This window comes from Mya arenaria, chromosome 14 (assembly GCF_026914265.1).
Source record: "Mya arenaria isolate MELC-2E11 chromosome 14, ASM2691426v1".
Lineage (NCBI taxonomy): Eukaryota > Metazoa > Mollusca > Bivalvia > Myida > Myidae > Mya > Mya arenaria.
The window spans coordinates 8610648-8636732 of record NC_069135.1 but is presented as its reverse complement, the minus strand read 5'-3'; the positions used below and the strand labels follow the sequence as shown (position 1 = coordinate 8636732).

General features: G+C 36.7%; 1 protein-coding gene across 8 annotated transcripts; it reads right to left on the bottom strand.

The window, feature by feature from the left end:
* Window positions 1–504: 504 nt before the first annotated feature.
* Window positions 505–18865, bottom strand: LOC128217901 (nuclear protein MDM1-like). Of its 8 annotated transcripts, XM_052925348.1 has the most exons (23): window positions 18757–18865; window positions 17530–17571; window positions 16887–16949; window positions 15646–15723; window positions 15082–15144; window positions 14715–14786; window positions 13157–13222; window positions 11856–12067; window positions 11361–11615; window positions 10979–11104; window positions 10484–10612; window positions 10238–10255; window positions 8539–8685; window positions 7618–7642; window positions 7289–7418; window positions 6002–6107; window positions 5527–5762; window positions 5151–5321; window positions 4616–4872; window positions 4364–4434; window positions 3679–3832; window positions 2610–2672; window positions 505–1578 (listed from the first exon to the last, which is right to left on the bottom strand). In XM_052925348.1, exons 2-23 carry the CDS (start codon window positions 17549–17551, stop codon window positions 1424–1426), a joined length of 2619 nt encoding a protein of 872 aa, XP_052781308.1. In that variant the 5' UTR covers window positions 17552–17571; window positions 18757–18865; the 3' UTR covers window positions 505–1423. The 8 variants fall into 8 exon arrangements, with proteins under 8 accessions (XP_052781308.1, XP_052781309.1, XP_052781311.1 ...); XM_052925349.1 differs by lacking the exon at window positions 10238–10255; XM_052925351.1 differs by lacking the exon at window positions 13157–13222.
* Window positions 18866–26085: the final 7220 nt, after the last annotated feature.

Below are 26085 nucleotides of genomic sequence, written 5' to 3'. Positions count from 1 at the left end.
TCGTAGGGGAGCATCTTATTTTTTGTCTGAGGTGTCGTCATCAAACTTCATTTTCAGATTTCTTGATGCGATATTGTTTTGTTATTACCTTTTGAGAATTGAGTTTAAACATCGTATACTGATCAATTTTATTGAGAAGTGCAGTGCTCAGGAAGCGTAACTCTGGCAGCAGTATTATTTGAGTTATTGCTTAATGATTGTTTTCACTATAGGAACACTAGCAGATAAATGTCCCTAAAATAAAATAAAACCATTCTTAATTTCTGTATTCTTATTGTAAGTTATTGCACTTGGTTCAATTCCTATGAAAATGCATACAAGATACTATACTTCATTCGATAGGGGATATGGTGGCTGTCTGTGACTGCCCTTGTGTCTGTTACAAGGGTAATGCCATGAAACTGGAGTATTGTAGAACAAACTGATGATATAGGAATAGGTTGCTTTCAATGTAAGTGACTATATATTATGTTCAAAACTTTGGTGGAAAATGAAACCAAGAAGGCATCTCAAAATATTTTATTAAAAAGCAAAACAAACATCTTTTTTACTACCTATAAATATCACTGTGTTGCAAATGCCAATGTTAATAAAAAACAATCTGAGGCAGTTGATGGCTGGATAAAATTCATCATGAGAAAATAATGACAGGTAAGGTATGTGATATGTTTTATTTAGGAGTAATTGTATCAAATATTTGAAATAATTGGTCTAAAAACAACAACTGGTCCCTCATGAAAGTGATAATAATTGTGCTTAAACATACTGGCAAAACTAAATAGGAAAACAAATATAAATGTAATATATACGCCTATATCAACACAATACTTAACGTTTTAAAATAAACATAAAAGAATATTCAATAAGCAGTTGAGAATAAAAAATATACAAGTAAGTTGTTACGCAGATGTTAATGTTGGCACATTTCATCTTGTACAACTTGATATCACAGTCCTTTTTACATAAATAAGGTAAGCATTAAAATAAAACAGTTAAAAACTATGAGCTTAAGCCAAGCATGACAAAACATTTTATTGAAAATCAATGAATGATTAATAACTTCAACATAATATGAAATGGTAAAAATACTAGCCAACAAAATTTTATTTCTAAAATCAAATTATATGGACGGCACAAATGAAACTGTTTTAGTAAAACGATTGTTAATAGAAAACATCTATATTCTGTTGTCTTAACGTTAAAAAATAAAAAAAAATATATATAAACTGTTTAAAACTCTAAACACAAACTCATACTGCTAGTTAAACCTAGCTCCTAATCTAAATTAAAACAACATTTTCATTATTGATAACAAAAGACGCTTTCACATAGATGTTTCCCATTGTCAAACATTCTCTCCCCTGGTACATAGATGTTTCCCATTGTCAAACATTCTCTCCCCTGGTACACTAAGATGTCTTCCCTACTTGGCTGAGACATCACTCTTGCCCCAGAAGTCCTGGGAGCGTTTACGTGCCCGCTCAAGTGTGGCGGAGGCCAGAGAGCAGCTGGATGCAAATGATCGGGTCGATATCGACTTAACATCGTCATCAACATGGCACCGCGGTATGTGAAGGCCTGAAACATTTTGTCAAGATCAAATGCTATTGACTGATTTTCTGACATTACAGCTCAAGGGGAATACAGATCATACCCTATATAAATAAAATATAAAGGTTTATGAAGATTTATATTGAATATTTTTGACATATGTACATATTGTTGACTTTTGAATACTTGTATGATATGTACCGTAATTCACCTAAGAGTTCGGACACCTTAAATTAATTATTTTTTTCGCTGTCCGAAAACATAGAAAATTACCATTTTTACATTTTATTTACATGTTTGTTTAACCTGCCTTTTTTCTTCATGTTTGCATTTTACCACTCATTTAATTTATCCGTAGTAATCAATGGTCATAAACCTATTTTTTACGCCTATAAGTGTAAATCCTTCGTCAAGTTAATTAAAACACCATGTTATACATGCATTGAACTGAATAAACACATTCTATCGGCTTCAGATCAAAGAGTCACACTGTGTGACGTCACATAACTTACAGTTATACCCACGAGGATCTCGTGGAGAGCATGGACATTGCTATGCAGGATTAATGTATAACTGTACAATTATTGATTCTTACAGTCTATAAGTGTGGTAAAAGTTTATTGGCAGATCGTTTTACAAACATGTCATGTCTATGTTTTCTTAATTGCCCTTGTTGTTTCTTTAATCCTCTAATAAATATATCACACTTCCTTTTCAACAGGCAATAAATCGTTTAGGATGGGTAGTAACTAATTAATTTGTCACAGTGGTGTATACGGTTAGGTAATCTAGCCTGCATTGTAAATATAAAAATCAATAATCTTCGTCTGTGAAACTTGGTAACTGTGAAAGTTATGATTGATGTCCTTTGGGTGTCCGAAAATTAGGTACGCAAAATAAATTATTTTGGAAAATAATTATGGGTGTCCGAATATTTAGAGTGTCCGAACTCTTAGGTGAATTACGGTAACCTTTTTAAATTATCGCCTTAAAATGTTCCTGATTGGAAACTATTTTCTTGTGGCGGGGTAAGAAATATAAGAAGTTCAATGCCCTACCTTGCCAATCCTGTGTCTTGTTGTAGGTTTGTCCAAATCCCTCCCCTATGGTAGACAAGAGTCCTGAAACACCAGATTAATAAAGTTTCTACTTTTAAGAACTATAGAAAAATGAGTTACTTCGACAAACAGATATTTTTACCACTTCCAACAGAGAATATTTCTAGTGTTTGGACTGAATGTCCTGCTGGTATCAATAGGGACTTCATCTGATCTACACATGTTAAACATCAAATTATACAAGCACACTGCTTTACAAAATAACTTTTGAATTCAATTTCACATGTAGCTAGAGCTATCGCAGAAATTATCACTCCCCCTGCACGCCATCTTAACATGGGATATTAATGGATGTTTATGATTGACTACGGCAATTATTAAAATAAGAATCATGCTAGACATTTTAAGATTATATTAAGGAAAGAAATTCTTATACACCACCAGATCAATTTAAAATCTTCAATATAGTCATGATGTTACAAACTAAAAAAAAAGGAGATAGCTGGGAGTCTGGGCCAATCAAACAAGATTGGCCATGCTAGGCACTTCTACCCATCATGTTGGTCATGTGTACCAACTATCAGAGGGTTAATTCTAAAACTAAGACAAGTTTGTTCAGGCCACCAACTGCAATATATCCATCATGATGACATGTGCACCTAGAATCATAGTGAAACTCCTTAAACTGGGAAAAGTTTGCTCCACAAACATTGACAATGTACTGGAAGACTTACTGCATGGTGACACAAATATAACCCAATAAAAACTTTGTTTATGTTAATGGGGGTTTAATAGGGTTTTTTGTCCAGGTTCATCTTTATTGGTTAACAGTTTTCTGCATCAGGTCAATTCAAATTTGACAAAAGAAAAAAAGAAATTCATCCCATGCACCCCTTTTGCAAAGAAATGGTTGCAAATATAACACTTTTTCTGCAACTGCATGCATGCCTTTTCAGTTAGCTTCAAGTCTGCAAAAATGTCACAAAGCTTGATGCAATTAAGTCTAGTGCTTAAGTCTTACTTCAATGCATCAAAAACAAGTTATAACCAATTCTCATCATAAACACACCTGGGGTCAGACGTGGCTTTGCAATGTTGTCAACAAATTGTGTCTGAAGGGGCCGGTCAGTAGAAGCATCATCATCTCGTAGGGCGTGTGTGTCGCGTGAGGGCAGCCCACAAGTTGGGGTGGCAAGGATACGCCCACTGCAAGCGGTGTATGTCTGCAACATATGGGACATTTAAAAAAAAAATTTGGTACCAAAAATGTGTCATCAAGATAGGCAAGTTAAACACAAACATGTCATATAGCAGTCTTTTATAAGAACTTATTGTGTATAAGATCGATTTCCTCAGTTGTTCTGCTAACAACATTCATAAGAAGCCCTTGTTTGTGTTTGGTTTACCCATGTATGTGTTAATACTGACTTGCTTCTCGCGTTAGCTGTTTTGCACAGTCAAACTGTATTCATGATTGAGGGCTATTCCATTTGAACATATAACCCCCTGGCCGCAGGCACTTTTAAATTATGCCTTCCCCCTACAGAAGCAAATTAACCATTTTGGGGTGCAAAATAGTGAAAAAAGACACCGACCCATATACTAAAAAGAATTGCCTTCCCCCCAGAGATTGTTTTACTGGAATAGCCCTGATGAATAATTGCAAGAAATTGAATTAGAGCATTTCTTTTATAAATGTATACAGAAAACATAAAAAAAAACAATATAAGTACAGAAGCATCAGAACCACTAACCTTCTGTCCAGCCAATGGTCTGTGTTCCCTGATGGGTGTTTCATAACGAGGTGTTGGTTCATCCATAGTACCTTTCATAACATATACAGAGTGGATTCTACATTACACAGTTTAAAAACGAGACAAGACAATTGCATTGAATCTAAAAGTGGAGCCTTAACATAAAAGACATTTTGACATATGTGTACAAGTGACACTAATGTAAGCGATTAATCGTCCCTGTTCATACATACATAAATAAAGCAATTTTACCTAGAGAAACACTATCAACAGACTTGCTGACAATCCTTTTCCCTGAGCGATGTTTCTTCTGTGCCTCTGATGCTCCGAGAATAGCACCATCCAATGAAGGAGTGGTACGGTCCAGGTGGTGGCGCCGTCGGTTCCCGGCAGACTTGAGGGTACTCTGGGACCTTACATGGGCTGGTTGCTGGCTCTCCCCCTCCACTGGGAAAAGTTCTGGGTCAGGAGAAGCCCTTGAGGCGGAAAAGGTTGATGGTGTCTGTAACCTGGTGAGAGAATAACAACAGCATGTGTTTGACTAACACCACGTCTAATAACAACCTTAATCATCAAAAGGGACTCTTAAACAACCTGCAAATACCCACCTCCCATGATAAACAAGCAAATATTCTGTATCATGTAATAAAGAAAGAATTGTAATAATATTTTCATCATCTAATCTGAACACAAAAGACAATAGATGACAGTTTACTCAACAGATAAATTTGATTTATATTGGATTTAACAGTATCCAGCATTGAGTGTTAGCCTCAACCCATCTCACCCTGGTTCTATTGGCTCCTGTTCGACCCATGCCTCCTTGCTGGGGGCAGGGATTTCTTCAAGAACACTGAGTCGGGCAGTGCTATCATCCTCTTCTGATGGTAATGTGGCAGCCATGGAGCCTCCCTCCCAGTAAGCTTGTCTCCGTGCAGCCTGGTCTTCAACAGTGGGCCTGTAAGAGTATAATAAATGGATGTGGAAATGTTCTATACTGCGTTTACTCTAGGTCTTCCCATTTCTACAGTATGCATTTATATCCAGAGTTCAGTATTAACCTTTTTTCCAGTAAAGAGAGAAAATCAAGAATTATTACTGAGATAAGTCTTGTAAAATGTAATTTGAGCAGGGGAGCCTAAATTATTGACTTATTACACTACCTGGCTTGTTTTTGTGCACGTAGACCAGTCTCTAGGTTGAGTGCGGACACAGTGCTGCGTGCAGAGGTATTTGAGGCCTCCCAGAGTTCAGTCTGTTTTGCCATGAGCTGGACAAGGTGTTCACGAGAAAAGTGGGTTCCCAGAGCCCGCTGCCTGTACTCTTGGGCCTTCCTGCGCAACTCAATCACCTCTGCAAACCAGTTGGCCAAAACGGGACCTTGTGTTGTCTCCTCGGGCTGCAAATTTAAGATGACATACCTTGAAAGCTTTCATCTTTGTTGTGGTAATTTGGCTATTAGCGATCATGTACAACCATGTTACAAATATCAACAATACAAAATAAGTCAGTTAGGTTTTGTTTGAAAATTAGTCTGCATTTAAAAATATAGCAGACACTGCAAACTTTTCCCAGTGCAAGTTCTACAATATACATGATAGCCTGTAACACTATGGTACAACCACAATATTCACTTACTGCCCGTATTTTGAGCTGAGGAGGTTTTGCCCCTTGCCAGGACCCTCTGACGTAGTCAAAACGTGTTGGAGGTTTATAGTTGGAATTGTACTCACTGTGGTAGGCCCTAATTGAGAAAAAGATCATAGTCTAAATACATAAAGCAGATTGAATACCGACATATAAAACTTAACAAATCATTTTATATGTATACATACCGTACTATTCATATAAATTAGGGATGCAAACGAATATTCGATCAAACGTTTGGTATTTGAATGTCAAAATCGGTATTCAATGAAGAGAATAAAAAACCTTTTGCCTACAGCACTGTTGTTGTTAATAAAGTTTGTTTGTCTTGTTTTAACAACCATTTGCCCCTCAGGCCAGAGATGTGAATGTGATGACACTAAACATGCGTCATATGTCTTTAAGGGACATATTGTCAGGTACTATAAAAAGTCCCCCTACTTTTACAATAACTGGCTATGAATCGGCTTTAACACCAATGTGTTGTTTTAGCCGCAAATTAAGCTGCTCAAAACACAGTGATAATATGAATGCCATGTGCATCAATAATGCTGTTACATATATGTGCTTTAAACTGTTTTCCATGTTTCAATACAATATGGCTTTGAAATGTAAATGTATAGTATAGCGTTTGAGGGTGTATTTCCTCTATTGTTGTACAATAGATGAGTCACGTCCACTTATGTTTCCGTTTTTATTATTTTACTAGTTCCCGAGTTGGATTGGGTTTTCCATAGTTATATTTAGTCAATTTAGAGGTCAATCTCAGAACGAGGCTGCTCATCCTACGGAAAGACCCTCCTTTGGCGCAAAATACTATTTGACTATACTAGGAATCCATCTAATTACACATTGTTTACAAATATAAAGGCATTGAAATTATGCTATTATGTTGTTTGTTTGATTATAATGAATTGCTTTTTTCTACCTGAAAAGAATTTCAAAAGCTCATTTGGGGACAATCAGGGTCCGCAGCGCATACTGGCCATGACAAAGAAGGGTAAAAATGCCCCGGCTATTTCTTTAGCGAATAATAGTAGTAGATTACTAAATGTTCTAAAATAAGAATTTCGGTAATCGAATATTCGATCGAAAGAATTACAGAATATTCAAATATCAATTTTGCCATTCGTTTGCATCCCTAATATAAATAGATTAAAATATCAAAAATTTGCAGAGCAGATGATGGCTTTTCAACAGCTTTACCCATTTCTATGTTTTTAAAATAACACTGTCAACATTGGTATGTAATCTCCACAATTAACCACTCAATTCTACCTATTTTTCTTCGTAGGTACTTCTGGTGCAAGATCTGGTTGTTTCTGGTCTGTTGCCATGGTGAGCCTCTTGTTGTTAGGGGTGATCACTGGGGCAGAACCAGCTGGCTTGATCTCTGCTGGTGACAGATCTGCAGGGTAGGTTATAGATGGGTTACAGCCTAAAGGTGTATCATTTCGGAAAATAGCTCATTGAGATTATGTTTGTTGATATCATATGCCTGACAGTATTTTGTATCTTGATTCAAACTGGTAATGAAAATTGAAATTGCTGCTGTCAGAATGCAAACAAGGACAAAAGGTTTTTTATATAAAAATTTAAAAACCTACCTTCCATACTCTTACTTTTCTGCAGCTGAAAAATGAAAAATATTAAATATTGATATTGATATCCAACAGGACAGAATAGTGAAATACTTCCATGCAAAGGCTACCATTCTGTTGTGTCTCTGACTAAAGGCTATCATTCTGTTGTGTATTTGACTAAAGGCTATCATTCTGATGATTGTGTATTTGACTAAAGGCTATCATTCTGATGTGTATTTGACTAAAGGCAATCATTCTGATGATTGTGTATTTGACTAAAGGCTATCATTCTGATGTGTATTTGACTAAAGGCTATCATTCTGTTGTGTCTTTGACTGAAGGCTATCATTCTGTTGTGTCTTTGACTTAAGGCTATCATTCTGTTGTGTATTTGACTAAAGGCTATCATTCTGATGATTGTGTATTTGACTAAAGGCTATCATTCTGATGATTGTGTATTTGACTAAAGGCTATCATTCTGATGTGTATTTGACTAAAGGCAATCATTCTGATGATTGTGTATTTGACTAAAGGCTATCATTCTGATGTGTATTTGACTAAAGGCTATCATTCTGTTGTGTCTTTGACTGAAGGCTATCATTCTGTTGTGTATTTGACTAAAGGCTATCATTCTGTTGTGTCTTTGACTGAAGGCTATCATTCTGATGTGTATTTGACTAAAGGCTATCATTCTGTTGTGTCTTTGACTGAAGGCTATCATTCTGTTGTGTATTTGACTAAAGGCTATCATTCTGTTGTGTCTTTGACTGAAGGCTATCATTCTGATGTGTATTTGACTAAAGGCTATCATTCTGTTGTCTATGTCATTCACAACTTCATGAACATGTATGACTGTAAATCTTTCAAGTTACGGCAAAACAATACCCTCTTAAGATAACTTGCATTTATGACGGACAACACAAAGTTACAAGCGTGTTCTCTAACCTTGACCTTCTTGCTAGGCTGTAGATCCTGCTCCTCCCTGGGTACGGGGACCAACTTGTACTCCCGGAACTGTTTCTGGTATTCTGTTACCTTGGAAACCACTGACTTCTTGGGCGGTGACAGCTGTGGGTTGCTGTTGTAAACAACCTGCAGGAGGAGAATACCATATATGTTCTACTGGCATACACTGTCAGGTTTGGTTAAAATTAGGGATGGCAACGAGTACCCGAGTACTCGAGTACTCGATCGAACGTCCGAGTACTCGAGTACCAAATCACTACTCGAGTACTCGGAAAAAAAATTAAAAAAATCTATAAAATTCACCAAATACACGATTTACAGAAAAAAATATCAGATCTGGTTAGTTGCCAATAGGACAATTTACGGTCCCTCTAATCCCTGCTGTGTACACAATTGACCTCAATCAATTAGTTGACATTTGTTGCGATAGTTGCAAACTGTCAACAAAGGACCCCTATTTTAAATTAGCACTGATGTCAATTGGTGAAGTTTTGATAGCGGTACTTTCACCTACACAATTCTATTGTTTACCAATTAGAGACCTTTCACCAAACAATGGACGCTAACGAGCGAAAGAGTATCGACCGAGAATAGATTTCTTAATGGGCGTATTTTAACTATTTTTGCAATGATTATCACAATTGATTGGTTGATATTTTAAATCAAGAATTATGAATATAAATGAGATAAACAACAATTACAGAGTACGAAAAACTATCATTTAAAAAATAATAAGTTTAAGTAAACAACAACTGAACTTCGTATTGAATTTTGTTGACTATTTTTATGTATGCTATTAATTTTCGTTCATTGTAATTCTGATTGTTGTTCATTTCTGCAGTGCGTACTTGAATAAAATGAAACGAATAAGACAAATTAAAAGCCTGAAACAACATTTGTTTTCTTTTTATATCATTTTTTGTTAAAATACGTAATGGAAGTTTACTTTAATGGTGAAAATGACCAATAATACGACCAACGCACAATATACGTCATTAACGATACATGTATTCACAATCTTGTCGTTGCGAACACATATTCAATATTTCCGAGTAATCGAGTACCCGAGTACTCGATCGAACGATCGTCCGAGTACTCGAGTATTAATTTTACTACTCGTTGCCATCCCTAGTTAAAATAAAGGATGATTTTATGATATTCCTACTTAAACTATTGATCCATTAAATGACATAAAGGCTGTCTCATAAAATTACATTTTTAAGTTAGTTTTAAGCATGTTTTACAATATTGCCTACTATTCTATATTTACGAAGCCAACACGATATGAAACACATATATTTATATCTGTGCATGCATTTATACATTGAGAAAAGTGGTGGTTTAACTGTGAAATATTAGAGATAAACTGTAGCCTTTCCATCAAAACATCAATCTTATTAACTTTAAATCAACAACACCTGTCTACATGCAGTTGCAAAATCCTACAAAAAATAAATACATGTATGCTATGGTCCTTGTGAGGACAACTCGAGTAGAATGTAAATCTATGGAGAAAAAGCATCAAAGAAATATCAAGTTCAAGAACTATCAAATCTAATACTAGTACTAAATATTATGTAGGCTAGCTAAAACAGTAACTTGAACTTAAAGTATACAGAAAGTATACAGGTATAGAAGGTTGACAGTACATGAATACATGATGAAAGGGTAGGTTTACCTCTTTGGGGCCGATGTTCTGTGTCAAGATGAACATTATGAGCATTATGAGCATTGATTGTTAAATCACATGTCACTCCATGTTTTAAATCAATGGCAATTCAAAAATGACACCCAAAATGTGACTTACAGTAAATCAATATGTGCATCTTTAAATCATCAAAGTATCTTTAAGTTTCGGAACCAACAAGATTAAATTGATCACCACCACAACAAAGCTGTCAGTCTGTGACCCAGGAGCATGTACCTGTTCAGCCTTGAGGAGAGGTGAAGCCGGCATCCCAGCTTTCCACTGAAACTGCTTCTGGTATTCAGACAACTTCTTAGTAGGCCTTGGGGCAGATATACCAGTCTTGTACTTCAGTGCATAGTCAGCCTACAATGGTATGAGGGTGTTATGGGTTGGGTGTTATCTTATCAAGAAAATGTATTCACTGTGAAGTGATGAAACATTCTACTTAAATTGTCAAATCACAATAATAAACTATCATAACAATATAAAAACATGTGGTATTTTGAGACAAATAAAACCTGTGTTATGCGTCATAAAGTAAGTTCTTAGTCATAAAGGTAGACCAGACTTCTGAGGCCACTATAATCTTATCTGAATTAAACTTGAGTAGGACATTACGGTAGATTTTCTTCTCTCTCAAATAGTTGTAGTCTCAAATAATTTACTATAATTGTTACTATTCTAGTAAAAGCAATAAACAGTGACTAAGACTAGCTCTTTGTTACATACAGGGGCCTCGGGTACAGAATCAGCAATGCCTTTCTCCATGTTGGTCTGGGTGATCTCATTCATGTTCTCAATCCTCTTCACCTTTTGAGATTCCTTCACTGGCCCAGCACGGTCCAAGTTTCTGGCCTGTGAAGGAACATTTGAAAATATGAATCGATGCAAAAAGTTTATGATAAAAAAGTTTTGTTGAGGTAATTTCTTTGTACCGGTACCTGGATTGTACCAATGCCAGTTAATCATTAACAGATTTAATCCTCAAAAGAACACGTGCATTACACCTGCCTTTCATCATTAAAAAGATATATATATATAACACATGATGTGTATGTTTGGAATGTCAAGTACAATTTCTGTTTAATGCGTTAAACGTGATATCAATTACCTCATCGTATTTGATCCTGCTTTGCCTAACATCGTTACTGGCCACCTTTGAACTTTTGGTCATTTGTGGCTCTTTGCTGACTTTGGGCTCCTGTGCCACTTTAAGCTCTTTTGACATTCTGACTTCCTTTACTAGTCTAACTTCTGGAGCAGGCTGGGATTTAGGTCTACGAGGGGCTAGTGGGGTCTCAGGCTGCCCATATTGACGGGTATCCACAACAGGGGCCCGCGAGGGACTTGGGGCCTTGTTCTCCTTCTGAATAGAGGACACAACATTTTTATATTGAGAGATAGCAAGGCATATGAATATACATAATTAATATTAGGTTAAATACTACAGAATAGTAGAGATACTTTAATGTTATTCTTAAACAAGTTAATATCCTCATTTATGAACAGATGAGAAAAACAATGCTTAGCTTATACTTAGAAATACTATAAAGAGGTGCCTAATAGCTGTCCTACAGCTTCAAAGATACCAAAACTTCTCGCATACCTGTTGTATTTTCCTCTGTTTGGGCGGGGAGATGTCTCGCGTGTACATGTTGGACTTCACCTTGTACTTGACATTTTCTGTAAATTTGTCCTGGTTGCCTAGTAATGTATACTCCTCTCTACCTCCACCATCACCATGGAAACCATTGATTAGGGTTGCCGGGATACCTGGTGTCCGGCGCTTGCTCTGGAGAGGGGGCTCACTTTGAACGGCTGCAAATAAAGGATTATTGCACTGACGGTTCTATTGTGCAAATGATTTAGAAACTGATTTAAAATATCTGTAATATTGGACTAAAATAAAAAACAGATTTTACATTAGAAAGTAGAGTTCATTTTCATTGGTTTAATAAGAACAAATGAAAATTAATATGCAAATATTAATAAAGAAATTTTGTTCAATCTCCTAAATTCCAATCTGCCTAATTAAATAGCTATCAACAGAAAGATTGCTGCTCTGTTAATAAACTATAAGACACACTGCATGAGCTATTTGAATATATAATAAAACTGAAATGTAATAACTGGCATATATCTGTCCATACAAGTATATGTGTTGTAAAGAGACAGTAGACCCATGTTTAAAGCTGCACTCTCACATATTGACAGTTTTGGTATTTTTCTTCTAACTTTTGTCTCAGATTCAGCTGAATTAGGAACCAATGCCTTCTATTCAGTCATATAAGATAACTCACAACAGAACAGATCTCAATAATTTAGAAAATTCAGAAAGTGTTAGTAATGTTTTAAGTCATAAAACCTTAATTTATGAATACATATATGTAAATATGAACAACTGTGATTTGATCTTTTGTCAGCAGTCTTATTACACTGGCTTCCAGACATTTACACACAAAAATGGCTTATTCCAATACCTGTGAGAGAGCATACTTTTTGTTTTGAATGCAGTTTATGATAATTTGATAAGAAGCAGTAGAAACACATTATAATTGTGTAACTGTATTGAATGAAGGGGTGTATGCATTTCCTTGTACAGCTGATATCAAGCTACCAGAAAATAACAACACATGTTTTATGCAAATAAGAAAAAAAGGATACTTTCCAGGAAATCAATAAAGCAAAATGGATAATGAAATAAGCCGGTTCCAGCTGGTTGTGTAAGTCTCTAAAATATGATTATGCCATGCCAACAGTGTTACTACGGATAGAAGATAGACTGCAAGATATTTGGTAGACCATGCCACCAGAAGTTCTATTAAAGGAAAGCATATCTATAGCTATAGGGTACAGCGTGCTACCGGAATGTGACTACTAGAGATACAGGTCTACAAGGATGCTCACGCTTATTTTCCCCTGGTTTTTCAACACGCTTTTTGCTTTGAATTGGAACTGGATCTATGTTTAGAGCTGTAAAAAATCAAGAACAATGACCACGCAGTACACCAAATACCAAGCTACAAAATAATAAAAACATCCAATCACTGAATTGCTACTGTTTTCAAATGAACTTAGCACTTCATGGTTTTGAAGAATAAAAAATTGTGGCATTAACTGCGCCCATGGATGTCAAGGCTTTATCAAGACGATCGATCTCATGTACCAGAAACTCGTCCCCACTTGCGATTATGTATTGTGTGACTATAACGATACTAAGGAGGCAGGGTTAAAACCCAAGTTCCATTTTCTGCATTGGAACACACCATAACTTTTTAATATAACACATAGATATGCAATGAAAGTGAATCAAAGCCTATTGATATTCCCACGAGTGTTATTGACAGGCCACTTCAACCGACCAATTAAATTGTAGCCTTTTACTTACACTTGAACAAAGGCAATAACAATTGGGGAATGTCGAAAAATGTTGAAGTTAATTTGCAAACAGTAGTATCAACTTAAGTAAAGTAAAATTGTTTACAAAATTGTCAATAATTCCAACCAAAAAGGCTAGCATACTGTTCAGAAGTGTTGAAATAAATTATATCCAGCATAAAGTCAGACACTATACTACATTATTTTATAAAAACAATTTCAGAATTTCACAGTTTTGAAAAAAATACCTTGCAATCTGACTTAAGTACGCAATCTTCCTTGCTTCTTTGCTTGCATGAAGATCTGATAACAGGCCATTAAAATGTATATTGTAAATAATCTAGATTTTTAATATAATAGCAATTTATAGCAATGCACATTATTATATCAATTTTATGGTTCTTTTTTCCACATGATACACAAATACTGTGGTTATTGGCTGCCAAAAGTTTTGTTTATTGATTTCTGTAGAAAAACTTTGACAAAAGATTGTGGTTTTAGGCTCACTTTGACAATCTGCTTTTTCCGGATTACACTAATTAATATTGAAAAGTCAAAACCAATGTTGGAATCCCACCTGAATTTTTGATAAAACTAAATTCCTGTGGAAAGTGGAAGTGGAAAAAGGCCTCTAATTGGCTGACGAAAAGTTAGTTAGAAATTGACTTTCTATCTCTCCACTTCAGATCCTAATGCAAAGCATATTGAGGATATGATTTTAATCAGATTGAAAGTCTTTACTCTTACTATGTCTTTGTCCAGTACACTCATATATTAAATTGTTTTTGCTAAATGAGTTCTTCAAAACTGAATAATATGTATAAAATAAATGCAAAAGCATTTTTTGACACAATATAATTTGACATAAAGAAATCTTTTCAGCGATGTTAAAAGACAAACATCATTTATACCATAATTTATCAGTTCTAAAATCTATTTTGTTTCAACATGAACTTGTTGCTAGCCTTCTGTGGTTATAGTGAGTCACTTCAATACAACATCAAACTTTAAAAGAAATAAATATGTATATGCTAATCTACAGGAAACCGAACACTGCTATAGAGAGTCATAATATTCAAACGCTTACGTTTTGAAATACTTGACTTAGTTAAGTCAGTCAAGACCCGTTTTTTTGCCTGCATAACAGGCTCTTGAGCGTCTGAAGAAATAGAAACCAAGACATTTGAATAAAAACTATTTGAACATGGTGCTAGATGAGCAAAAGCTGAAAGAGAAAGAAAACTTGGAACTATCAAACATCAATACCCCGCAGCATGATATTCCTAAACGAGGTTCTTCAACCAATGAAAGAAATCCTTAACAACAGCAGTAAGATGAAAAATGAAGGCCTTTAACAATGAACATGCTTAAAAACATTTAATGAAATGTTTCAAAAATTCAATTTAATAATATCTAAAAAGATCTTAACACAACAAAAACATATATGCCCTCACTTGATCTTGGTGGAGGAGATGGGACCCTCTTTTTACTCTGCAGTGGAACTCCATCAAAGTCAGCTGTAATGGGCACAGAGTATGCTTCAACTTGGGTCATAAAAACACTAGATCAGCTTTGATTAAAAAGCTCAATCTATAAGTATCTTGCAAAATAACATATAATCATTTCAATGTTAATGTGTATATTTTGTTCAATTGAGAACAGGTTTAAAAAGATAAATGGCAAATGAAAGTATTCCTGATTTCAGAAAATAAAATAAATGCTCTAAGTTTTATAGAAAATTAATGAAGTAAGCAGTTAAGATTTACACGACACAACAAAACACAGAACACTCGACAGACAGAACAGCATCCCTTGAAGAGACATTACCGCAGCCATGCTGAGGTTGCTGCATTACTTAAACCATGGCAGTACAGTTAGTTCATTTGATCACTTCTTTAAAATAGCTATGTTTGTTTTCTTAGATTACCAAACATAACTATTTTATCTCTATCTATATCAGTATGCTATAATTGCTTGTGTGCTCTGGCAAAGCTACCACCCCACACACCCCTGCGTACATTTAGCTGGCACGGTCTTTAGGAATGGTGGCTCCACCCTCTTCTTGCTCTGTAAGGCCGGCTCACTGCATGTCACACCTGGAGATAGTCACAAGCATTGTTAAGTATGTGTATACAGTATGTGTATGTATGTGTTATAATGTATTAATAATGATTTGGTATGCTGTTCTTATAAGCAATCATAGTCATTTTTAATTAAGTATAAAAAATATGTTTAAGAAATGTGTTCAACTTTTGTTTTACAAGGTGGAATATAATGTTTATGGTAAATTTACATTAAAATTTTTATCTTATTTATCGCACTCACTGAGATGTTTAATGTTTACAATTCTGCAAACACTTCACAACTGTGCAAATGCATGATGGTATTGTGTAGAATATGTAAAAACAAAAGAGAAGTGATATACTCATTGCTGAAGTGCATCTGCAGCTATGTTAAATGTAATTCCTTTCCCTTGCTCAGTATTAAAGCTACAATTCATATTGTTAAAGAATCCAAGGTTAGAAGCATGGCTATGAACAAGCAACCTGAACGTTAAAGAGTCTTTGAAGAGACATTAAAGGTTAAGTAGATATACTCTTAAATTACAGAAATAATCTGCAAATGGAAATGCAGCAAATAAACCAAAATAACTAAACTCCAGATAAAGCTAATCAAAATTCCATCATAAAAATAAAATTAAATGTGATGAATGCAGAAAAAAGGAAACATCAATTGACGTATTTGGCAGTTGATCCTTAAACTACTTCATTTAAACACAATTCCTTACACTTTCTGTTAAAATTGTTCACAGTCTTGACAAAATGTGAGCTTTTCTCTAAGCACACTGTCCCCCTTCTGAATTCTGATACACCAGAGCAGTGATGCTATGTGTAATACATGATTCATCATTTTTAAACCCCTGATGATTGACAATTCCTTTCTGCAGCACTATGTCCTTTTTAAGAATTGGCTAAAACCCAACTGCGTGTACCATATTGCAGCTGATCACTTAAAGCTGTCTTATCCACAAACTAAATAATTATTTCAACTAAGACAACAGAAACTATGCAGGTACATGGCATACAGGTTTGAATCTTTAAGACTATTAATATATTAATATTGGTTTGTTACCATGGCCATAATCAAATTCATTGTTCAGTATGAATTCTAGAGACTGTCAAGGATATAATTTTAAAATGCTATGAAAGATGCTCAAACATGCATACACCAGAGTTACAATGATGTGCTTTATTCTCACTTGGAATATAAACTTCCTTCTGTGCTCTTTTCTTATGTTGAATAGCTGGCTCCGCAATTGTCACTTTCAAAGATGGAATTGACTCATATGATAATAATGAGCTATGACAAATCAAATTTGTATCACAAGCATTTCTATGCATATGTCTTCATGATTGAATTGGTGCATTGAAGAAATGTGTGGTTCCAAAATTTTAATTTTTAATGAAACATATAGCATAAGTGTCAGAAGTTTATTGCAATTTGTAATTAAGTATCAAAATAGAAGATTTTTTTGTTCTTGATTTAGTTCATAAATGTATACATTTACTGAATTTATACATATCTATATACACATTTAACTAAAAATAACCATTAAACACAATGCAGTGATTCATTTTCCAAATCCTCAGACTCGCATATTTCATAACCATTGGTCCTAAGCAAAAGTCTGGCCAACCCAAGCCTAGTACTGAGCACATATAAGTTGAAATCAATGCATCTTGCTTATGCACATGTTCAAAAATAATGGGTCCCCAGGAAAAACAATGAGCATATGATAGGTGACTTGAGTTGCTTGTCAAAATTCACAATTTTATGAAAAATCTATGACCAGAAACAGCAACAGAAAACAGAGCTTTTATCAAGTAAGTATTTAAACATACCTAATTTGTGCTCTCCTGGCATGTTGGTAATTAGTAGTAAATCTGAAAATATATGAAAATAATGAATAACATTTAACAAAAAAAATAGGCGACCAGGTTTGAATCCTGGCTAAGACACCAAAGCTGGAAGCAGACGTTTTACTATTAGTATAAAAATCTAACAATCTACCATTTCCAATCACAGTAAAGCTTGATATTGAATAAAGTTGTCATTTACTAACTAATAACACTAAGAGAATCGTAAACTGTTTTAATCTTTGACAAAGATCTCTAAAAATTTCTATAAAAGCTCAAGAGCCAAATTGATATTCAATGTGGTGATGAACTACCAAATTTGTCAGCGTAGAAAACAGACCATTATTGTTATAGTTTATCTATTTACTAAGTGTTTTATTTCGTGTGAAAAATAGTGTCACAGTGTTAGGAGTTCAGGGCATGTCAACAAGTCCATGGCAAGGGTCTGGTTAGAAAAATGTGCAGGTTTTGGTACATTTTCAATGTCAATGGCATCACATTAGAAACTACCGTACATTTTCACCTCCAATAATGCATCGCCAATAATCAAACAAACATTTACATATGATGTGAAAGTTGTATTTTTGGTTTTCGGAGTTTTGAAGCAATGTGAAGGAATATTGTCTTGGTAAGAGAAACTCAGAGAAAGGTGAAAGTTGAGCTGTGTTGTTTAGATAATAATGTTTGATGAGGGCAAGTTGCAACTAAAGGCATTCAGGGATGTTAAAAAGGGGCCTCCCTCTCTCATTATAAAACACTTGACTCATTCTATTTAGAAATCATGTTTTCAGAATAAATGTTGCAATTTTCAGTCTGCTGACATTTAATTCATTGACAAACAACAATAAATTCATTTGCTAAATGGTGAAATAATGTCATGATGGTTTAATTTTGTTAGCTGCTGCTTTACATAAACATGATCAGACATGTTCAGCCGAATATAAATTCATTCATAAATAAGAACACATTATAATATTTTCAAACAGATATGCATTATTATATATTCATAATTTGTGTATTTTTTTGGGAATATTTCATTCGAAAGTACAAACATCACTTTAAGTCCAATAATAAAGAGGAGGGATTTTTAAAACATGTCTAGCTTTGTCAGTTTACAAAAAAAAAACGAATGTTAAGTCATTTTCTAAGTGCATTGTTAAATTCAATAAAACAGAGTAGATGTAAGTACACCAAATTTCAAATCAAACATACCTTTCTACGCAAACAGCATGCTAGGCAGCAAATGCAAAATGTTTGTGCAGTTTACTTTTGACAACTTAACCGGAAGTAAACAAAGCTCCTGAGCAAGAGTAAAAACTTGCATGAATCGTTATCGAGTAATTTAATTGTCATAGCGGCTTGTATGGAATTGGTGTTCTCTTCAACTCAAAATTCCGTTACGAAGAAAATTGATCAAATCTTGTTCAAATCGCGTGCGCAATGTGTTGTTGCATCGGAGAATGAAATAAATCGCATGAAAAGGGTTTTGTTTTATTCTGCTTCTCCGTGACTGTGAATTGCGGTCTTGGATGCTTTCAAGGTTATCAAACCAAAAGAGTTTGCATGTACATAGATAATGCAAATACCAGGAAATTGTACTGCTCGGTGACAGTGATGGATTTAATTGAAGACAACAATAAAAACAAGGACAGCCAACAAATAACCTGGTTGTAATCACCATGCCTAAGTGTATAAGTAGGAGCAAATGACCTATTCCGCATTCTACAAAATAACGGACGGCAAGAAAAGTATTTTTCTATTTTGGGATTTAACATGCGACGTTGCTAAGACGGTTGGTCCAACTATTCGAAATATGTAATTGACGTTAATGGATCTGAAGAAACAATGAATCAACCCCACTTGGACAATTTCATACAAATCTACTCAACAGCTTACCAGTGAGTATTTAGTAGAGGAATCCTTTCTATATTCTGTTGTGTGTGTGTGTGGGGGGGGGGGGGGGTTAGAACCAACCGCCCGGTTAACTCAGTTGGTTAGAGTGCCGTGCTAGTGTTCCGGCGGTCGTGGGTTCGAGCCCCACACCGGGCGCACTTTTCTTCCCAGGTTTACTTTACTGGTGGTAGCGGTAAACGGCAGGACTGCCTCCATCGGCCTTAAAGGTTAATGGGGGGGAGGAGTGTAGTGTGTGGGGGTTTGAACAAGCCGCCCGGTTAGCTCAGTTGGTTAGAGCCGGACCGTGCTAGCTAGTGTTCCGGCGATCGTGGGTTCGAGCCCCACACCGGGCGCAATTTTCCTCCCAGGTTTACTTTAATTCTTCCAAAAACAACTTAAGAGTTGTTGGGTTGGTGGGTCCCTATAATGAAGTTTAAGGCCAGGCACGTGCTAGATTTAAGTGCGTGTGTAAATTCCATAAGCTTTTACGTTTATAAACAAAGAAGTGTATGTATGTATGAGTGGTGTGAGTGTGTGTGCGTGTGTATGCGTGTGTATTAGTGTGTGTGTGCATGTGCGTGTGTGGGTTGTGGGATGTGTGGGTTGTGGGTGTGTGCGTGTTCATGTGCCGGAATAAATGGCATGTTACATGTGGAGTGTGAGTGTGGAATTAGGGGGATATAAATAACTTTATTTTGATAATAATCGTATACCAAAAGAATGAAGGACAAAATTACGACACAGCATCAGAAATGATCAGTTTGTAAACACTGTCTAAGTTATGCATGGTGACAATTGACAATCGGATTCCGTAATATCAATATGCCGTGTATATTTCATACGGGATCAAGACAAATCGGCCCCTTACCAAATCGGCCCCTAAGACGTTTCGGCCCTGCCATTTCGTCCCCTTAATTAAAATGACTCGAGACGTTTCGGCCCCTTAGTGATTTTCAACAGAGACATTTCGGCCCCTTAATTTTATTTTATTTTTTATCTTGAGTATAAAGTAAAACATTGTAGGTCTTCTTATAAATGTAAATGAGATCTGTAAATAAGTTGTAAATGGCATATTTAAATTTACAAATAGACAAATATGCATGAAAAACAATGATATGACTGATTTTAAAAAATACCCTGATTTTTAATATAAAATGTTAGAAAATCTAAGAAATTTTATTTGTTTTAACTGTTAATTATTAATTGACCGTCTGTCTAAAAACACCTTTTAAGCCAGTATGGTTTTGCATACGTATTCAATATAAGATTAATAATATTTTTTTTCATCCTTACCTGATTTGAATATAAATTACTGAATTTCATAAAATGTATAACTTTCTTTCCATGTGTTTGTTTTTTATTAATAAATTGTAGTTAATAAGAAGATGTACTGTATATTAGTTCTTATAAAATATCTGTTCTCTTCTGTTCATAAATCATTATCCATCAATATCCATCTTAAAAGGCATCTGGTGTTTGGTCAAGACTGATGTTAGACAATGGACATGTCATTATACATATTATTAGCAACATAGTTGTGTATAATATTTAAAGATTATTTAAAAAAAAAAATAAGTTTAAACATTTCTTCTTCAACTCTATTTCGTTTTATAAAAATATCTCGTAAAGAAATCTTTACATGTTTTAAAGTGTACAGATATTTTCTTTAAATCTATTTTTATCTATACCTTTGTATGCATGTATACAGTATAGCTTTGTCTATTAAAATAAAAAAAATGAAATTAAATGTTTTTTTCTTATATTTAGAAATAAAAAAATAAAATAAAAATAAGGGCCGAAACGTCTCGGTAATCAGGGGCCGAAACGTCTACGTGATGGGGACGATTTGGTAAGGGCCGAAAAGGTAACCGTTTGAACTAGGGGCCGATTTGGTAAGGGGCCGATTTGTCTGGTAGCCTTTCATACTGATGGCCCGTTTCGATTACTGGACGTTATGTCTGTAAAAAGTCAGCTAGGACCGGTGCGAGGTGATACAGAAAAGTGAAAGTGCCTCATAAAGGGTTTATATTTCAAATTTTATTGAAATTGGTCAAAAAATGAAGAAGTTAGAGCAATTTTTCGAAAATAGATCGGAAATCGAGGTGAAATCCAGTTTTCGAGAAGTGAAATCCACTCATAACTCAATAATTTTAATAAATAATTTTCTGGCTTTGTATAATTATTAGAAAGTGCCTCATGAAGGGTTTATATTTCAAATTTTATTGAAATTGGTAAAAAAATGAAGAAGTTAGAGCAATTTTTCGAAAATAGATCGGAAATCGAGGTGAAATCCAGTTTTCGAGAAGTGAAATCCACTCCTAACTCAGTTTTATTAATTAGTAATTTTTATTTTTTGTATATCTGTATCTGTATCTGTATGGGTACGTCAAAGCTACCAATACTGGCTTTCACTTGACGGGGGTGTGCGCATAAAATTAGTTTTTATTTGTCTGTAAGTAGAGCTGATTTGAAGCAATCTATGGTTGATGAATCTACCACACTGTCACTTAATTGATTCCACTCTGGAACAGTTCTCACGAAGAATGAGTTCTTGAAATTGGCTGATCTACTATCTATATTTGAAAAGCACTGTTTGTTATTATTCACTGAGTTTTCCACAATGTTTTTGGTGATAAAGTTTTCAAAACGTTTAGCCCTAATTGTTCGTTTCGGTCTCAAAGGTGTGAGATAGTGTTCAATATTGATGGCCGGTACGTGCCTTTCACCATCTTGTACAGAAAGGTCAACCGCTGGTGGCGACGTCTCTCTTGAAGTGGGAGGAGGTCTAGTTGGGACAGCATCTCTGTGACCGCACCATCATGTCGAGAGCGGTAATCCCTAGTGATGAAGCGTGCTGCCGATCGCTGGATTTTCTCTAGTCGGTTGATGTCACTGGTTGAGTAGGGGTCCCAAATGACGCAGCCATACTCGAGCTTGGACCGAACTAGAGCCAGGTATGCGTTCCTCCTGCATTCTTTTGGACAGTACCGGAGGTTGCGACGTAGAAATCCAAGGGTTGAATTGGCCTTCTTTGCTATGTTGGTTATGTGGTTATTCCACTTCATATCTTCGGAGAATGTTATGCCGAGGTAGGGGTTGGTTTCTACACGTTGTAGTATGGAGTTGTTGATCTGGTAGAAGAAGCTGGATTTGTGCTTTGAGCTCAGAAGGTAGCACTTCTTCGCGTTAAACTTCATCCCCCAGTCATTGGCCCATTGTTGTAGAGCGTCTAGGTCTTGTTGCAGCTGTTTGTGGTCTCGGAACGAGTTAATCGCCCGGTATAGCAGGCAGTCGTCAGCAAAAAGTCGGATGGTGGACTTCACTCTCTCGGGCAAGTCGTTGATATGGCAGAGGAACAGCAAGGGTCCGAGCACAGTGCCTTGGGGGACGCCGGATCCAACGGGGACTTGCCGGGACTTCTCACCTTCAACGACGACACACATTTCTCGCAGAGTCAGGAAGTGGGAGATCCATTTCAGTAGTGGTCCTCGAATTCCATAATTCTCTAGCTTGAGGAGCAGTCGTTGATGAGGCACTGTGTCGAACGCCTTGCTGAAGTCCAGTATGATGGTATCCACCTGCTTGTTGCGATCGAAATGCCCAAGGAGATCATGTGCAGTGACGACGAGCTGGGATTCGCACGAGTAACCCGACCTGAAACCGTGGTTCAGAGATGTAAGAACGTTGTTGTTGTCTAGATGGTTGAGTATGTGGTGGCAAATGATGTGTTCCAGTAGTTTGGAGACAACGCAGGTGAGAGACACAGGACGGTAGTTCTCAGCAGTGTGACGATCCCCCTTTTTGTAGACAGGCGCTACGTTGGCATTCCTCCAGTCATATGGCAGCTCACCGGTGTCAACTGAGCGCTGGAATATGGCAGTGATGGCAGGTGTGGCTTCCGCAGCACAAGACTGGAGAACGCGGTTTGGTAGCTCATCTGGTCCTGCCGCCTTGTTGACCTTGATGTTTCTTAGGAGTTTTAGTACTCCTTCAGCCCCAATTGTGAGTGGTGGAGTTTCGCTGTCAACTCGTTTTGGCAAGGGTGGAGTCTTCTGGTTTGCGTCATCCTTGGTGAAGACGGATTGGAATTGTTCGACGAGGATCTCGGCCCTACCTTTTGGGTCAGTGACAAGATGACCTTGACTGCGTAGAGGTGCGATGCCTATGTTGTCTTCATTCTTGGATTTGACGTACTGCCAAAAGGGTTTGGTGTTGTTTTCTTTCAGGCCTTCATCAATAACTTTGTTGATGTGGGTCCATTCGGCTTGCCGTAGGTGGCGCTTGCAGTCCTTTTGGCACTGTCTATATTTGGTCCAGTTGTTGGTTTTCTTGGCCTTCTTGTAAAGTTTGGCTTTGCGTCGTAGATGGCGTTTGACGGATCTGGTTATCCAGGGTGTTGAGTTCTTTCGTGTTTTCATCTTTGACGGGATATGTTTGGAAATTGCTGATTGGAGGTCTTCTTTAAATGTGTTCCATAGTTGATGAACTGATGTTTCGTCTTTATAAAGTTGTACAACTTTACTTGAGATGGCGGCAACGTTCGTCTTCAGGTCATCCCAGTTAGCTTTAGAGAAGATAAAGCATCGCCTTGGCTTCTGTTTGCTGTAGTAGGGTCTTGTATTCGAATCCACGACGACAATATCATGGTCGCTTATCCCTGGAGCAGTGGTACTTGATTTTATCAGAGACGGGTTGTTAGTAAAGGTCAGGTCCAACATTCTGTTTTCTCGGGTGGGCTCATCATGGGTCTGAGTGAGGTTGAAGTCGACGGAGAGGTCTAGTACCGCCTGTTGAACTGCCTTGTCGGAGGCACCGTCCTCCACTGTGAGGTTCTGCCAGTTGATGTCAGGGCAGTTGAAGTCTCCGGCCAGGAAGGTAACTTTATCCTTCTGTTTGTCTAGCAGCTCAAGCGACTTCCTCAGTTCATTCACATCCTCCATTCTCCTGTGTGGCATGTAGAATGAGGCTACGAGAAGGTCCTTCCGACCTTTAAGTTTCACTTTGACCCATTCAAGCTCGCATTCAGTCACTAGCTCTGGTTTCTCCTCAGCTACAAGGTCTTCGTGTATCAATACAAACACGCCTCCGCCAAGGGAACCTCTGTCATTACGGTAAGCACGGTAGTGGGTTGGAAAAACTTCGCTGGATTTGGTTGCGTCAGGGGAAGGAGGTTTACCTGGTTTGACTCCCTTGAGCCATGACTCTGTTCCGCATACTATATCAGGTTTGATGTAGTTCAGGGCGGCTTCGAGATGTGCATGCCTTCCACCACCTAGGCTGCGGCAGTTGACGTTCATGATGCGAAGATTCCGCTTCTCTGAAACACAGAAGAGCGATGAAGTATTCGTACTGGATTGGCTGTGGGAGGATGACTGACGCCTGCGAGATGTACTTAGCCTGTCGGTGGGACTGCTTACGTGGCTGGGGTCGAACACAGGATTAGAAGCAAGTGAATCAACAGTGGAATTCAAATCATGTGCAGCAAGACAATGGAAACTATTTGTAGTACTGAGCTCGAAACTTCTAAAAGTAAATGATGTCATGTTGACGCTGTCGCACTTGCAGCAGAGCCACTGGACGCTTTTATGTTTGGCGAGTAGGTCATAGTCAGCTGAGCACAGCTCAATGCATGATCTATGATGCCATATGTCACAACCATCACAGCATAGGCCATCGTGGTGTTCCCATGTAACCGGCATTTCACAAAGACCGCAAGGGTAGACTGGTGTATTTGCTGGACCTGGATTACTCTCGATATCCCCACAGAGAAGTAGTAGGCATGTAAGTAGCGTGCAGGCTCTACTGGGGGATGCTTGCTCATCAATCCCAAGGTGGAACCGATGACGGAGTATTCGTGCAAAAATTCCAGTTTGGACGGATGGAAGCTGGAGGAGAGGCGAACAGTCTCTTGTCTTGGTTGTGCAGAGTGCCATGACAAAGCCAGTGAGGAGTCCAAGGGTCATAATGTAACGCTCCATGGTCTGTGTTCATTTTTCATTTTGTGCATATATTTCTCTTAGGGTGTCCGGTGATGGGTGTGCACACGCCGAGAATCACTATTGAAGCCCAGCACGGGTGGCAGTGCACACCCTCACGAATTATCATTTTAAATTGTTCACATGGGGCTATGTTCAAAGTTTACCTGTGTATATTTTTTCATATTTTGCTATTGTTTATATTGTGTAATGTTGTGAACATACCTTTTCATTATCTCTCATTATTGTAAACCAAGTTAAACATATGATTTCACTTGGTGTAACTTTGTTCTGTTGTATTTGTTTGTTTCTTTTTTTATTTATTTTTATGATTACGTATATCAACCAATGTACATGTATAAATAACCATAAATAAATGTCTGGCATAAACAAATAATACAAAACAATATTCGGATTAATTATTAAATTTTTAAGATTTTCAAAATTCGAAAGTAAAAAAGGGCCATGATTGAGGGCGCCTCCACGTGGTATGGCCTGGGTGTGTATGGATATTGTGTTTATCATGAAAAAAAATAAACAATTATGCATACACAACAAAACGCCCTCACAATATAACTTCAACTTTCTTGTGTTTGGATCAATTTGAATAAAATTTGAAATATAAACCCATTATGAAGCCCTTTCAATTATTTGCTCAACAGAAAAATTAGTT

Coding starts and splice junctions, on each gene's coding strand:
- LOC128217901 (XM_052925348.1), bottom strand. CDS start 17,551: ATGCCAGGAGAGCACAAATTAG. Junction 10,613..10,978: donor ATTCTGTACCCGAGGCCCCT/GTATGTAACAAA, acceptor ATACCATTGTAG/GCTGACTATGCACTGAAGTA. Junction 3,833..4,363: donor GACCATTGGCTGGACAGAAG/GTTAGTGGTTCT, acceptor CATATGTTGCAG/ACATACACCGCTTGCAGTGG.